Below are 15,597 nucleotides of genomic sequence, written 5' to 3' on the forward strand. Positions count from 1 at the left end.
ACATTAAATCACCATAAAAGTTGTGCTTCAAATTGCGTTTGGTATTTTGTTTGGCCAAATTTGGTACATGTTCCCACGAGCACATTCTAATGTTGCTATGTCGACAATGAAATAAGAGACATGAGAAAATATTGTTTTAAAAGATGGGGCTATGCTTAGATATTTTTCAAATTTATGAAATATATTTATGTTGCATGTGTACAATAAGTGACTTGTTTATAAATTTATCAAATTTTAGGTATCATTCCATTTCCACCACAGAGTAGGAGGACTAGCAAAACCGACCGAATCATTCCAACACAAGTACTGGCAGAGTAATCTGTTTGTCTCCAATATACGTGATCCAAGAACAAAGGTGAGTAAAAGCTATGCACGAGGGTTGAAAATATGCTTTTCACTTTTTGCTATTATTGGTTACCAAGTTCATTGAACTATATCATCAAGATATCCAAAGATTAACGTCAAAATGAGTTTTCATATAACGTTAATTTTGATGTAATTCAATGACATAGTAAATCATTATAGATTAAGCTCAAACTTTATAGGTATGATCTATATGATATTATGTTTCAATCCAACAGTTAAATTTTAAAAATATTAATTCGAGATGTAGTTATTGAACGAGTGTAACTCGTGGTGTAACTCTTCGGGTGTAATTTGATCCCTCCTCTCTCTCTCTCTCTCTCTCTCTCTCTCTCTCTCTATATATATATATATATATATATATATATATATATATATATATATATATATATATATATATATATATATATATATATATATATATATATATATATATATATATATATATATATGGAGCATATCAAGTGAGAGCGTTTTTAAATGAGAGGATGAGGGGAATAAATATCAACTTTTAGATTCATCAAGAGAGAGAAATTAATAGCCACATTAATGTATAAACATTATCTCTTTTGATGAATCTAAAGGTTGGTATTTATTCCTCTCATCTCTCATTTAAAAATGCTCTCACTTGATATGCTCCCTATATATATATATATATATATATATATATATATATATATATATATATATATATATATATATATATATATATATATATATATATATATATATATATATATATATATATATATATATATATATATATATATATATATAGAGCATATCAAGTGAGAGCGTTTTTAAATGAGAGGATGAGGGGAATAAATATCAACTTTTAGATTCATCAAGAGAGAGAAATTAATAGCCACATTAATGTATAAACATTATCTCTTTTGATGAATCTAAAGGTTGGTATTTATTCCTCTCGTCTCTCATTTAAAAATGCTCTCACTTGATATGCTCCATATATATATATATATATATATATATATATATATATATATATATATATATATATATATATATATATATATATATATATATATATATATATATATATATATATATATATAAATATATATATATATATAAAAGTTCAGGTTGTTGTTAGTGAAAATCTAAACAAAACTTTTGATTTAAGACCGGACCAATATAGTCGCTGGTGTAATCTTACCCTATCTCTTTATTTATCTTTTATTATTCTTTGCTTCGATTATCTTCTTAAAATAAAACTTTTTCAAAAATCAAACACTTTTCTAATACAATCATATATTAATTAAACTACTTCAATAAAATTTCCGCAACTTACTTTACCGTATAAAATTCCTCCAACGGGTAGAAAAAAACATAAGAAACATACCCATTCTCCTATGAAACTTCTGTTAAAGATACTCTAAGTTAAGTTAGACCCAGAATCCCAGTCCAATAATGAGTTTTTCTTTCAAAGTTGGGCATAACATTTGTAACATTATTGTGGCAAAATCAATTTGATTTTAATTCCTCAAACTTAAAAGCAATATGTGGTGTTGAATAACGAGTAATGCTAACTTGTGCCTAGAATTACACTTATAGAAATTTTGTTTTGAAAAAAGCAATAAAAAACTAATTTTATACTTTCATTAAAATCAATGTATAATTTCTAAAATATTATTTCTTCAATTAGCATTACTCTTGAATAAAATCTCACGTGTCTCTATAACTAGTGTACGCAACTGTTTTCACGCTTATTAAAAATGATAGTTAAATACATTCAATTTTTTTTAAAAAAAATTAGGTAAGAGAGATCACACAATTAAATTGTCATACACTAATAATATTAAGTTTTTTATTCACACTTATTTTTAATTTTTTTAATTTTAGATAAGAGAGATGACACAATTAAATTGTCATCCACTAATTAATACAAGGATAATTTTAAAATAAAAATATTAAATGCACATAATTTCGTTTTTAATATTGTGAATGGTTATGCACATATAATATAAAACTATTTTATTCATGCAACTTATCACATATAGCAAATAAAACTATTGCATTCATGCAACTTATCCCATATAGCAAGTATGTCACTTTGTTATTAGTTCATAAAATATTTCTTTAAATTTCTACTTGTGCATGTCTAAATTTTTTAATACAATTAATGCATAGTATTTATAAATGTCAATCAATATACGAATAAATTTTAAATAGGTTATACAAGAGGAGGCAATATCAATGTGTTAAAACAAAAGAAAGACATGAACACCTAGCTTCAGAGTTTTTTGACATGCATTTACCACCTTGCTGATTCCCAATAGCCTGCTCAAAAACAAAATATGTAAGCTGCTGAATAGTTTTATCATATGTAAAGAATATCTACAACTTTGTTGAAGAGGGGCTTGAGCCTTGTTTCATGTCCATTACGAGTGCCCTTTGTTCTAAGTCAAACTTAATGGGGTTCTTTTTAGGCTGGCACATCAAAGGCTTTATAGTATAGTTACCCCCAAAGTATATTCTTTCGATCAAAATCGGGCTTTCCATATCCACAATAACAGAGATGAAGTCAACTTAAGTAATACTAAGTAATACAACAACAATCAAGTTTTATCCCAGTAAACAAGATTGGTTAGATGGATCAACTTTTGCCAATATGTTCTATCCAAGACCATGGTTCTATCAAAATTGTATGTGTCATGTTTTCTTCCTAGATGTCACGAAGGAAAACTGTGTTCAAGCATTTCATTTGAAATTTCGTTGCACCGTAGAAGCCACCACTTTGTGCAACAGAGTAGACAGTTCTTCATAAACCTTCAGTGTTCTCATCTCTAGTTATCAATTTCAACTCTGCTGAATCCAGCCTCCTTTAGCATGTTTTCTCCCTCTGTTTCGAGCATACCATAATTGCCTAAAGTAACATTTGTTTGCTTCATTCTTGTAAGGTCCGAGATTCTTCCAGCAACTGCATAAGTGCTAGAAATGAGGAGGGAATCTGTAGGATGCGTGGAGTAAAAGTTGTTTAGCACGTCTCTCACACATTCCCCCAGTGTAACATCTCCATGGACTCGGCAAGCAGAAAGCAATGTTCGCCATGAAGTAGCATCACCCTTAATGGGCAAGCTCTTGATTAGCTCAAATGCTTCGTGCAGCATTCCTGCTCGACCCAAGAGATCAATAAGGCATCCATAATGCTCAACCCGAGGTGAAAGACCATGTTCCTGAACCATGCGCTTAAAAAATTCAATCCCCTCGGTAACAAGTCCTCCATGACTACAAGCAGTAAGAATCGCCAAAAAGGTGACTTCATTTGGTCTAAACCCTTCACTCTCCATCCTATTGTAAAGCCTTATGGCTTTCATTGGCTGCCCATGAATTCCAAGACCAGAAATCACAGCTGTCCATGATTTCACATCTTTACTTTCCATCTTCTCAAATACATCCATGGCCTCATCAAGAAAGCCGCATTTCGCATACACATCAACAAGAGCTGTTCCAAGAACCACATCCAATTCTAGCTTCTCCTCTTCAATCAAACTAGTAACATATCGAACTCCCTGCATAGATCCGGATGCAGGATACACTGAAAGCAGCCCAACGAAAGTAGACGAGTTAGGTCTCACTCCTTCATATCTCATTTTCTGCAGTAACGCCACTGCTTCTTCAACCAGACAGCTCCTTGCATAAATTCTTATCAAACAGTTCCATAAAATAACATCCTTTTCCATAAGACCATCAAAAACTTTTCGCGCCAAATATACACGACCCGTTTTCGCATACATATCAATCAACGCAGTAACAACATTTAAATTACAACCAAACCCAATTTTTATACAGTAACCATGAAGAGACTTCCCCAAAAGAAAGTTACCTACATCACCAGCTGCACACAAAAGACTCAACACAGTAGCAACACTAGCTTTAATCCCAATACAAAACATCTTCAGGAATAACTCAAAAACCAAACAATGCTTCGAAACAACAACACACCCACCCATCAAAATATTCCAAGTCACCAAATCATTTCTCTCAGGAAATTCATCAAACACCTTACATGCATCTTCAATTCTTCTACAAACACAATAAAACCGCAAAAGGGTATTACTCAAATCAACAAACGTCACATTTCCAGACTTCACCGCAATCCCATGAACCCCTCTACCAAACCCAACCTCTAAACTTCTTCCACAAGCTTTAACCACGGCGATTAACGAAAACCGATCAAGCTCAATTCCACGGCTTCTGAGTTCATTAAAAATGGGCAAAGCTTTATTTGAAAAAGGGCTAACAGAATAGCCTCTAAGCATTGTATTGAACATGAAAAGGTTGGGATTTTGAATGTAACTGAAAATGGCGGATGCGTAATCCATGTCTATGGTGGATGCAGCGAGAAGCTTGCTTAGAGTGAAAGGAAGATTGGTGAGAGAGGTTTTGATCATGTGGCAATGAAGTTGACGAATTTCAGAGGTGGTTTTGCATGATTTTAACGCGAGTGTTAGTTTGAGAAATGCGTGGGAAATACTTGGAAACTGTGTGTTAGCCATGTAGAAGGATTAGAAAGATTACTCATAGTATGGAAGCTGCAAAGTTTTTCTAAGTTCGCCGGTGATAGCGGCTGAGACGCCACACATTTGCTCACCGGAAACAACTTGGAAATTATATGAGAGAAATGGATGATAAAATAGAATAAATCGATTTTATTTTTATTATTTTTATAAAATTATATTAATAAAAAATAATTTTTTATTTATTTACTTTGGTGTGATGTACAATTGTATTATTATTTATGTTTAGTTTCTTTAATCTATAACTGAGTTATATATTTAGAAAATTACCACACAACTCTTGAGATTAAAAAAAATAAGGGTTAAATAAGTTTTTGGTCCCTATAAATATTGCAGTTTCATTTTTAGTCCCTCTTGGGGTTTTGGCAACAGTTTTAGCTAGTTTTGACAACGGTTTTTTTGTAAAAACCGTTGCTTAAAGGCAGGGAGGGACTAAAAATTAAAACTGCAATATTTATAGGGACCAAAAACTTATTTAACCCAAAAAATAATTAAAGAAAATGTATCTTTCAAATCAACCAGATTGATAATTGTGTAGAGATATTAAACTAGTGAGGATTCTATCTTACTAGATTTACTTTGATCCATTTTTCTAAAACAATAGTATAGTCAAATGTCAAATTGAATTTAAAAACTAAAATTAAATTAAATGGCCTTGATAAAAAGAAAAATATTTGTTTAATTGATAAAAATTTAGAAAAAAAAAATATTATGTATTTTAAAATTAGAGAATGTCACCTTATTAAATCAGCTCAATTTATAGATTTATAGAAATATTTAACGGTTGGATAACCACAATATCTTACCCTACAAGTTTGAATCTACGATATTTTATTTATTCACCTTTAAATAATAAAATCACGGCCACTAAACTACTTGACCAAAAAAGTGTAAGATGATGAAATTATTCGGCACTCAAATATTTATATACATAGTCTATAAAATTAGTTGATTTAATGAGCGAAGTTGTTCAATTTTATAATATTATTTTTTAAATTCTCATCAATTAAACAAACATCTTTCTTTCATCAAGACATTTAAATTTAAGTTAGTTTTAAATTCAATTTTATATTTAACTATACTATGTTTTTTAACCAAAAATAATTGGGTCACGCTAACGAGTGTCCCAGGGGCACTGGTTAAGGATTCCAAATATAACAAGTATTCTATAAATAAATAAAATATTTTAGTTTACAATGCATTGAATACAAGTAGTTTTAAGAAAACATACATTTTATTTCTTAGAAAAGTCAATTATTTTCATTTTTATTACATTAAATACAAGTCTTTAATAAACTAAACATACCTTTTTAAATCCTTAACCAGTGCCCCTGGAGCACTCGTTAGCATTTCCCAAAATAATTTATTAAATAGAAAAGAGGATACAAATAGAAACCAAAGAGAGCCTCCTTAATTACAAAGCTTAAATTTAAGGGTGACTTGTTTGTCCAAAAAAAAAACCTAATCAATCCACTATGTGAAGAAGGAAACCAAGTGAAATTCTTTTATTGTAAACCAAGGTTAGCCAGAAAAACGATTCAAAAATTGGCTTCGCGATAGATGTGCATGATCATGAAGTCTATATCCAAAGTGTGCGCACAACACTTGAGCTAACGAGACTTGATTTTCCACAGGACTAGGTTAGAATTAGTAAATGCATTAACAACAAGAACACAATTCGTTTCAATCCACAACTTCTTCCAATTGAATTCAATAACTTTTTCAATAGCCAAAATGGCAGCCCAAAGCTCAGCTGTAACCGAACTCCCCTCATCATGGAAATCACAAAAGCTTCCCACATGATCTGCTTTGTCGTTTCTGAATAAGTCATCATAGGAACTTATCATGGGGAACCTTTGGCCACACCTTCAATGTTACATTTAATCAATCCTACAGGAGGAGGACACCAAAGAACATCTAAGATGCACAAAGGCCTGCTAGGACGAGTACCAATCTCAAAAGCTTTTAAAACAGAGAAACTTTTCAAATCAAATTTTGAACGTATTATTTTCCACCAATCTAACTTAAGAACTTTTGACTATACTATTTTGATTTAGGCAAAAGGGGTAAAGATTATATATATATATATATATATATATATATATATATATATATATATATATATATATATATATATATATATATATATATATACTATGAGAATCAATCTGAATCATTAGATTTTAAAATAAAGGGTGGGGATTATGTGTCATTCATTTTTTTTCTCTCCTCCATTATTAAAATAAATTATGGAGGAGAGAGAAAAAATAATGACATATAATATCTATCATTTATTTTAAAATCTAATGGTTAAAATTCATTCTCATATTCTCATATAACTTAATCATTCTCACTAGATATGATATATATATATATATATATATATATATATATATATATATATATATATATATATATATATATATATATATATATATATATATATATATATATATATGTGTGTGTGTGTGTGGCTAAATTACAGTTTTGGTCCCCCTATGTTGTCTGATTCACGAATTTAGTCATCCTATTTTAAATTCAAACAGTTTTAGTCCTCCTATTTTATATTTCAACAGTTTTAGTCCCTCTCTCATATTTTTTCAAAAAAATCGATGAGATTTTTAATTTTTAACTTATTTTTTTATCTACGAAGATCAATAATAAGTTTATATACGATGATTTCTCATGTTTTATAAATAATTTGTCATTTAAAAGTGAAAATATCATTAATTTTAAGTGAAAAAGTATGAAAGGGGACCAAAATTGTTTAAATCTAAAATAGGGGACCAAAACTGTTTAAATTAAAAATAGGGGCACCATGTTCGTGAATCCGAAAAAATAGGGGGACCAAAACTGTAATTAAGCCCCTCTCTCTCTCTCTCTCTCTCTCTCTCTCTCTCTCTCTCTCTCTCTCTCTCTCTCTCTCTCTCTCTCTCTCTCTCTCTCTCTCTCTCTCTCTCTCTCTCTCTCTCTCTCTCTCTATATATATATATATATATATATATATATATATATATATATATATTCTCATCCAACCCCATGGATATCTTACACACCACAAGATTTTACATTTTTGCCCCCAGCTTCCGTAGATGGATCTCCGGAAGCACCCCATATTTTGAAAAAATTTGATTCCTTCCGCAGATGCATCTACGGAAGCGTAATAAACTAGTTATATGGGGAGAAAATACACATAAAATCAGTTCAGGGATTATTCCGTAGATGCATCTACCAAATGCCCTTAGCATTCTTCCGTAGATGCATCTACGGAAGTGTCTGATATAGTTTGAACCAGCATGATCACTCTCTCTATTGTTTCATTTCTTCAAACACCACATACTCCACACCCTAAAAACCCTACTTCATCAATACTTTATATCACTCCAAGACCTAAACTTTTTGGTGAAACAAATCAAAGGGAGCTAGAAGAGTGTGAATTTTAGTTTTTGTACAAGTTTACTTGAAACAGGGATGCCCCATACCACCTACTTCACCGAAATGGGTACTTTATCACACCGACGTTGCCGATACGTGCCCAGACCGTTTTATGGATAGGCTGCACGATTTTGAAAAGTTGAACAACACCGAGAAGGAATCAAATGCCGAAAAGTCAAGATTAGAACCTCCAATAGATTTAGCCGGCGATAGCTCTTTTAATGTATTTATGTAGTTTCAAAGTGTAATATATACACTCTATAACATTGCAATATAGTCCTTTTTTGTCAAGTCTTAATTTATGTCTTTATGTGTTTATACATTTTTCATTTGCAATCTACTGCTAGCTACTGCCTTGCTTCTGCTGCAGAAACAAACAGTGAAACCTCCGTAAATGCATCTACAGAAGGTGATAATTTGAAAATTTATGGGTGGTTCCCTTAGATGCATCTACGGAAAGGGGAGTTTGAAAACCCTTATGTGGATATATCTACGGAAGGTTCTGTGACAGAGATTGTGTGGTCCATAGTCTCCTAAGGCTTCTATAAATTTAGGGTTTCTAGGTTTGCATTACACACAAACACAAACACAAAAATGTCTCGCATTAGACCGGATGGATGTCACCGAACATCAATGCAGCGTCCCGATCCTGAACCGGAATACTGCATAAGGGAAGGGCATGTCATTTTCTCTCCCGTCAAATCCCCTGTGCCGGTGAATTTTTGGAATATCCATTCCTTCGACCAACTCAAGAGAACTATGATGTCTTTTTTAGAGGGGGAGTACGAACCCGGGGAAGAAATAAAAAGGATTCAGAGGCTTAGAACAAGTACCTCGTTTGCGACCGGAAAAATGGAACGTTGGTGAGTTGAAGTGAAATGGGTCATCGATTGCATTCAAATGATGCATGAGTTAGATGACATTGTTTTAACCGTTGTAATTTCTTAGATCTATTAGCTTTCTTAATTTTCTGTTTGAAATTTCATTGTAATATCGATTAATCAATGAATCAATGCATGAGTCTTTTATGGTTTAAAATGCTTCTGATCTTGTTTGCTTCCGTAGATGGATCCACGGAATGCTTCCGTAGGTGCATCTACGGAACAAAGTAAACGTAAACAAAAAAAGGGGTGCTTCCGGAGATTCATCTACGGAAGCACGAGGGCAAAATTGTCATTTCGGTAGTGCACCTAAATGTTATGGGGTGGGTGAGAATTTTATATATATAGATAAGAGAGAGAGAGAGAGAGAGAGAGAGAGAGAGAGAGAGAGAGAGAGAGAGAGAGAGAGAGAGAGAGAGAGAGAGAGAGAGAGAGAGAGAGAGAGAGAGAGAGAGAGAGAGAGAGAGAGAGAGAGAGAGAGAGAGAGAGAGAGAGAGAGAGAGGAGTGATCAAATTACACCCAAATAGTTACACCATGAGTTACACTCGCTCATAACTTCGCTTCAGATAATTATTTTTGAAAATCAACCGTTAGATTGAAACATATTATCATATAGATCATATGTATAAAGTTTGAGATTAATCTATGATGATTTACTATGTCATCAAATTACATCAAAATTAACGCTATATGAAAGTATAGTTTGAGTTAATATTTGTGCATCTTGATGACATAGTAAATCATCATAGATTAATCTCAAACTTTATACGTATGATTTATGTAATAATGTGTTTCAATCCAACTGTTGATTTTAAAAAATAATATGATTTATATAAAGGCGACTACTCCAACCAACAAAATCTAAAGGCGATGGCTTCAAATATTAATGGAAGACCATGTACTGACCAACCGTCAATGAAATCCAATCGTCGACAAACCATACTAGACAAAAGAAATTAGAAAGATCCCACTGCCGTTGGAACCTGAACCATAGCTTGCCAAAAATCGGCCAGTTTTGCCAGAGCCACATTGTATAAATTTAAATAAAAGAGACCACTGGCGCAGCGCCGACTGCTTTACAACCTCAGCATATTTTAAGGGTGAAATGGCCTGAGGAGTGTCGTACTATTAAATTCTGAGGCTACTATCATTGGCAGGCCGTTTGAATGGAAGAGAAGAGAAAAAACGGTTTAATTATAGAGAAGGGGAGAAAATAAAGAGAAAAAGCAGACTCTTTATCATTTGACTATACACATTCAATTCAACCAAAAAAAAAAGAAGGAAAACACTTCTATATGATTTAAGACTGCAGGGAAGTAAGATAAAATATTTTGATTTATTTCCAACACTTCTATTATACCTACTACAATTTATTATATCGAAACAGAGACAACAATATGAAAGCCATGAAGTAAATCAGTAAAATGAACATTTCTAACTCATATTTTGAATTGGGAAATTCTTTATTTGAAATAAATATAAGTTTAGTTGAAGAAGAAGTCTGAGAGCACAGTTTCATCATTCTACGTGATACAGAAGCAAACCAATACATAAACACTGAAATCCTACAGCTCAACTTAGCTCAAAATCCTTTGTTTCTCTTCTATTATTTAAAAGGTCCGTCCCTATACCATTCATCTCCTCAATGTTCTGAAATGTTTTGAATTAGCCCTCATCTCTTTAGTCCCTACCATATGATTGTTTTTTTTACCAGTTGTCTAAGCAATTGTTCATGTATTATAAAAAGCGTTAACATAAACAAACATATATCGAATATCTACCGCAAGAGCACCTACTATTATACTAAAATATAAACTATGCATCGTAGTAATTTTTACAACAGAGGTAAATACACAATATGACTCCAGAGTCCAATTCAAGCTTTCATACTACAATCCTTCATTCATCTACTGCACAAACCAAAAATCTAAAGTTAGAAAGCTCTACCTTGATCTAAATACATAGAAATAGAAGCAAAGATATATTTCTTCTTCTCACTCAATGGAAGAGCTTTAAGAACGGCAAGTTTGTTCGGATTGTCAATCAACCAATTTATTGCTTTATAACGTAGAGTATCATCATCAGAATCGAAAATTATCTTCGTTTCATTCAACACTTCCTGCACCACTTCTTGAGCATATCCTTCCATCTTTTTTCTACTAACTTGCACAAAATCTTTCAATGACTTGGCCACTTCTCTCATAGCGTTTATCATTCCCTCTTTATGTTTATCTTTATTAGCATGAGTACATTGTATTTTCTTTGTTGTGGAACTTGGTTCCTCTAAATCAATATATAAAGTTGAACCTTTTTCATCTACACTTGCTTCTTTGCTCATGACATCGTCCACATCAAATGCATGTTCTACTTGAACTCCAGTTGCCCTATCTTTCTCACATATATCTACAATGTCATTCCAATTCGGAATGACCTTAAATCAGAATCTTTTGGCTTCTTCATGCAACTTAAAAACAAAAGAAAACAATAATAATCACTACAATGACCATGGATGAGCGGGTGTATAACTCAAACAAAGCAAACTAAGCATGATCTACTTAAACTGCAGGAAAAAAACAACAATATTAAAGATAACAACTAACAAGTATAGAGAAAAAAAAGAAATAAAGCTCTACAATTTGGTAACTAAACAATCAGTACCAACTGTATGAGTATACTGCAGTGCAGATCCTCTACTGTCAATCGCCTTTCTTCATACATGGAGCTCACTAGACTCAAACAACTATACATTGCTCACTCAATCAACTATGTATCAACATGACAGATATATAAAATAAAAGCCAATCTGAGTTATTGCAGTATGTAGTAAATCACAATTCAAATCAAAGTGCAACAGCTAGCGCATGTGTTATCATTTCACAACATATACTAAGAACAAACGAAACCAACATCAAAAAACTTGACATGAAATTTAACTTCACGTAAGAAATAAAATAAATTATTAAAAAAATAAAAAGTGAATACCTTGACATATTCATTCCAGGCATTTTCATCTTCGACTATAATCATGCATTTTGTGTCATCCCAATCAAACCCACTTTGACAGAGAATATCACTAACTATCCTATACCATCTTCGCCAAAGTTTGATGTGGTTTTTGACATCCTCTTCATTAAGCTGAACATTGAAGCGTGTAGACAAAATATCAGCTGGAACATTGTATGCCACTGTTTCCCGTACTCCATTTTGGCGGCCCAAACCTCTTTGATGTCTAAGTGTTTCAGCTAAAACACGCTCCATGTCCAAATTCCATGTGAAGTAACCTCTTCCATCCTCTTTTTTATCCCCAACATTGCTTTCTTCTATCTTTCTTTTTCCTCTTGTCTTGCGGCTCAAATTTCTTGGATTGATTAAACTAGAGTCCATTTCTTGAAACCAAGTAAGCACGCAAACTAACAATCTGATGCCAATAAGATAGAAACACAAATATTTTAATAAGATAGTATTCGATAAGATATCAACCAAAACTAGCCGCAAAATCTATAAGACATTCATTGGCAATCAAAAGTAGCTACACAATCTATAAGAAATTTATTAGCAATCAAAAGTAGTCACACGATAAGATATCAATCAAGAACTTCTAATCAACAGGACATTCGTTAGCAAAAAAAACAACAAATTGAAAAGTACAACAAACTAACAAACTCCAAATAATAGGTCTGTCACATATAAAAAGAAAATTAATCTAAAATCTACAAAGCCTAAGAAATATTTCTTCTATCTTGACATACAACAAGCATTTTCATGGTCTAAGCGTCACAAAATGTTGTTCACTCTTGAATCACTTGAACAGTTGCAGCCTGATCTACACCATTAGTTATTATTACTTGTAACATTACTTTGAAGTGAACTATTTCCTTTACTAGTAGAACTCAGTTCCACATACTGAGCTTATGGAGTCAATTAGCTTCCCAAACTCAATAACATGGTTTATGAAGAGTAGACAGTAGCAATCAATAATCAAATTAAAACAACAAAAATACATCATTCTTATTCATACATTGAGAATATATAACAATTTTGGAATTGAAAACGAAGCGCCTAGAATCATAGATTTAGGTTTACATTAAGACAGTTTAGTAGTATTACTCATAATCAAACAAATTCAGATTTCACTAGAAAAATAGATAAGAATTAGCAACGACATTGAACACAACATAACATCACATTAGCAACGATACAGATTTCAGAGAGGCATTGAGAAAATAAGGATTTGAAGATCATAAGATGGAAAAGGGGTAAAGTAAAACATACCTGAAATGAAGATGAGTCCTAAAAGAGTGAAATCAAATTCGGTGAGAGAGACATTTCAGAGTGAGCGAGGAGTGGACAGTTCTTCATAAACCTTCAGTGTTCTCATCTCTAGTTATCAATTTCAACTCTGCTGAATCCAGCCTCCTTTAACATGTTTTCTCCCTCTGTTTCGAGCACCCCATAATTGCCTAACGTAACATTTGTTTGCGTCCTTCTTGTAAGATCCGAGATTCTTCCAGCAACTGCATAAGTGCTAGAAATGAGGAGGGAATCTGTAGGATGCGTGGAGTAAAAGTTGTTTAGCACGTCTCTCACACATTCCCCCAATTTAACATCTCCATGGACTCGGCAAGCAGAAAGCAGTGTGCGCCATGAAGTAGCATCACCCTTAATGGGCAAGCACTTGATTACCTCAAATGCTTCATGCAGCATTCCTGCTCGACCCAAGAGATCAATAAGGCATCCATAATGCTCAACCCGTGGTGAAAGGCCATGTTCCTGAACCATGCGCTTAAAAAATTCAATCCCCTCGGTAACAAGTCCTCCATGACTACAAGCAGTAAGAATCGCCAAAAAGGTGACTTCATTTGGTCTAAACCTTTCACTCTCCATCCTATTGCAAAGCCTTATGGCTTTCATTGGCTGCCCATGAATTCCATGACCCGTAATCACAGCTGTCCATGATTTCACATCTTTATTTTCCATCCTCTCAAATATTTCCATGGCCTCATCTAGAAAGCCGCATTTCGCATACACATCAACAAGAGCTGTTCCAAGAACCACATCCAGTTCTAGCTTCTCCTCTTCAATCAAACTAGTAACATATCGAACTCCCTGCATAGATCCGGATGCAGGGTACACTGAAAGCAGTCCAACGAAAGTAGACGAGTTAGGTCTCACACCTTCATATCTCATTTTCTGCAGTAATACCACTGCTTCTTCAACCAGACAATTCCTTGCATAAATTCTTATCAAACAGTTCCATAAAACAACATCCTTTTCCACAAGACCATCAAAAACTTTTCGTGCCAAATATACACGACCCGTTTTCGCATACATATCAATCAACGCAGTAACAACATTTAAATTACAACCAAACCCAATTTTAATACAGTAACCATGAAGAGACTTCCCCAAAACAAAGCTCCCTACATCACCAGCCGCACACAATAGACTCAACATAGTAGCCACACTAGCCTTAATCCCAACACAACACATCTTCGAGAATAACTCAAAAACCAAACAATGCTTTGAAACAACAACACACCCACCCATCAAAATATTCCAAGTCACCAAATCATTTCTCTCAGGAAATTCATCAAACACATTACATGCATCTTCAATTCTTCTACAAACACAATAAAACCGCAAAAGGGTATTACTCAAATCAACAAACATCCCATTCCCAGACTTCACTACAATCCCATGAACCCCTTTACCAAACCCAACTTCCAAACTTCTACCACAAGCTTTAACAACGGCGATTAACGAAAACTGATCAAGCCCAATTCCACGGTTTCTGAGTTGATTAAAAACAGGCAAAGCTTTATTTGAAAAAGGGCTAACGGAATAGCCTCTAAGCATTGTATTGAACATGAAAAGATTGGGATTTTGAGTATAACTGAAAATGGTGGATGCGTAATCCATGTCTATGGTTGAAGCAGCGAGAAGCTTGCTTAGAGTAAAAGGAAGATTGGTGAGAGATATTTTGATCATGTGGCAATGAAGTTGATGAATTTCGGAGGTGGTTTTGCATGATTTTAGTGCAAGTGTTAGTTTGAGAAATGTGTGGGAAATAGTTGGAAACTGGGTGTTAGCCATGTCGAAGGATTAGAAAGATTACTCATAGTAAAGAAGCTACGAAGTTTTTTTAGGTTCGCCGGTGATGGCGGCACACATTTGCTCACCGGAAACAACTTGTAAATTGTATGAGAAAAAGGATGATAAAATAGAATTAATGGATTTTATTTCTTATTTTTTTATTAAAATATAATTTGTAATTTTATTCTTAAAAAGATAAGTTTTATTATTATTTATTTTGATGTGATGTAAAATTTTATTATTGTTAATGTTTAGTTTCTTTAATCTATAACTGTATATATAGAAA

General features: G+C 33.0%; 3 protein-coding genes across 4 annotated transcripts; all 3 read right to left on the bottom strand.

Annotated features, from left to right (window-relative positions):
- Nucleotides 1-2,418: 2,418 nt before the first annotated feature.
- On the bottom strand, nt 2,419-4,985 carry LOC131599970 (pentatricopeptide repeat-containing protein At1g26900, mitochondrial-like). Its single transcript, XM_058872206.1, has one exon. It carries the CDS (start codon nt 4,878-4,880, stop codon nt 3,168-3,170), a length of 1,713 nt encoding a protein of 570 aa, XP_058728189.1. The 5' UTR covers nt 4,881-4,985; the 3' UTR covers nt 2,419-3,167.
- Nucleotides 4,986-10,589: 5,604 nt separating this feature from the next.
- On the bottom strand, nt 10,590-15,411 carry LOC131595546 (pentatricopeptide repeat-containing protein At1g26900, mitochondrial-like). 2 transcript variants are annotated; one of them, XM_058867913.1, is made up of 4 exons: nt 13,491-15,411; nt 12,201-12,636; nt 11,217-11,682; nt 10,590-11,128 (listed from the first exon to the last, which is right to left on the bottom strand). In XM_058867913.1, the coding sequence occupies exon 1, from the start codon at nt 15,309-15,311 to the stop codon at nt 13,599-13,601; it is 1,713 nt and encodes a 570-aa protein (XP_058723896.1). In that variant the 5' UTR covers nt 15,312-15,411; the 3' UTR covers nt 10,590-11,128; nt 11,217-11,682; nt 12,201-12,636; nt 13,491-13,598. The 2 variants fall into 2 exon arrangements, with proteins under 2 accessions (XP_058723896.1, XP_058723895.1); XM_058867912.1 differs by having other exon boundaries at nt 10,590-11,682.
- On the bottom strand, nt 11,152-12,602 carry LOC131598097 (uncharacterized). The gene is made up of 2 exons (XM_058870730.1): nt 12,201-12,602; nt 11,152-11,649 (listed from the first exon to the last, which is right to left on the bottom strand). Exons 1-2 carry the CDS (start codon nt 12,600-12,602, stop codon nt 11,152-11,154), a joined length of 900 nt encoding a protein of 299 aa, XP_058726713.1.
- Nucleotides 15,412-15,597: the final 186 nt, after the last annotated feature.

The sequence above is a fragment of the Vicia villosa genome, linkage group LG4 (genome assembly GCF_029867415.1).
Source record: "Vicia villosa cultivar HV-30 ecotype Madison, WI linkage group LG4, Vvil1.0, whole genome shotgun sequence".
In the NCBI taxonomy this organism is placed as follows: Eukaryota; Viridiplantae; Streptophyta; class Magnoliopsida; order Fabales; family Fabaceae; genus Vicia; species Vicia villosa.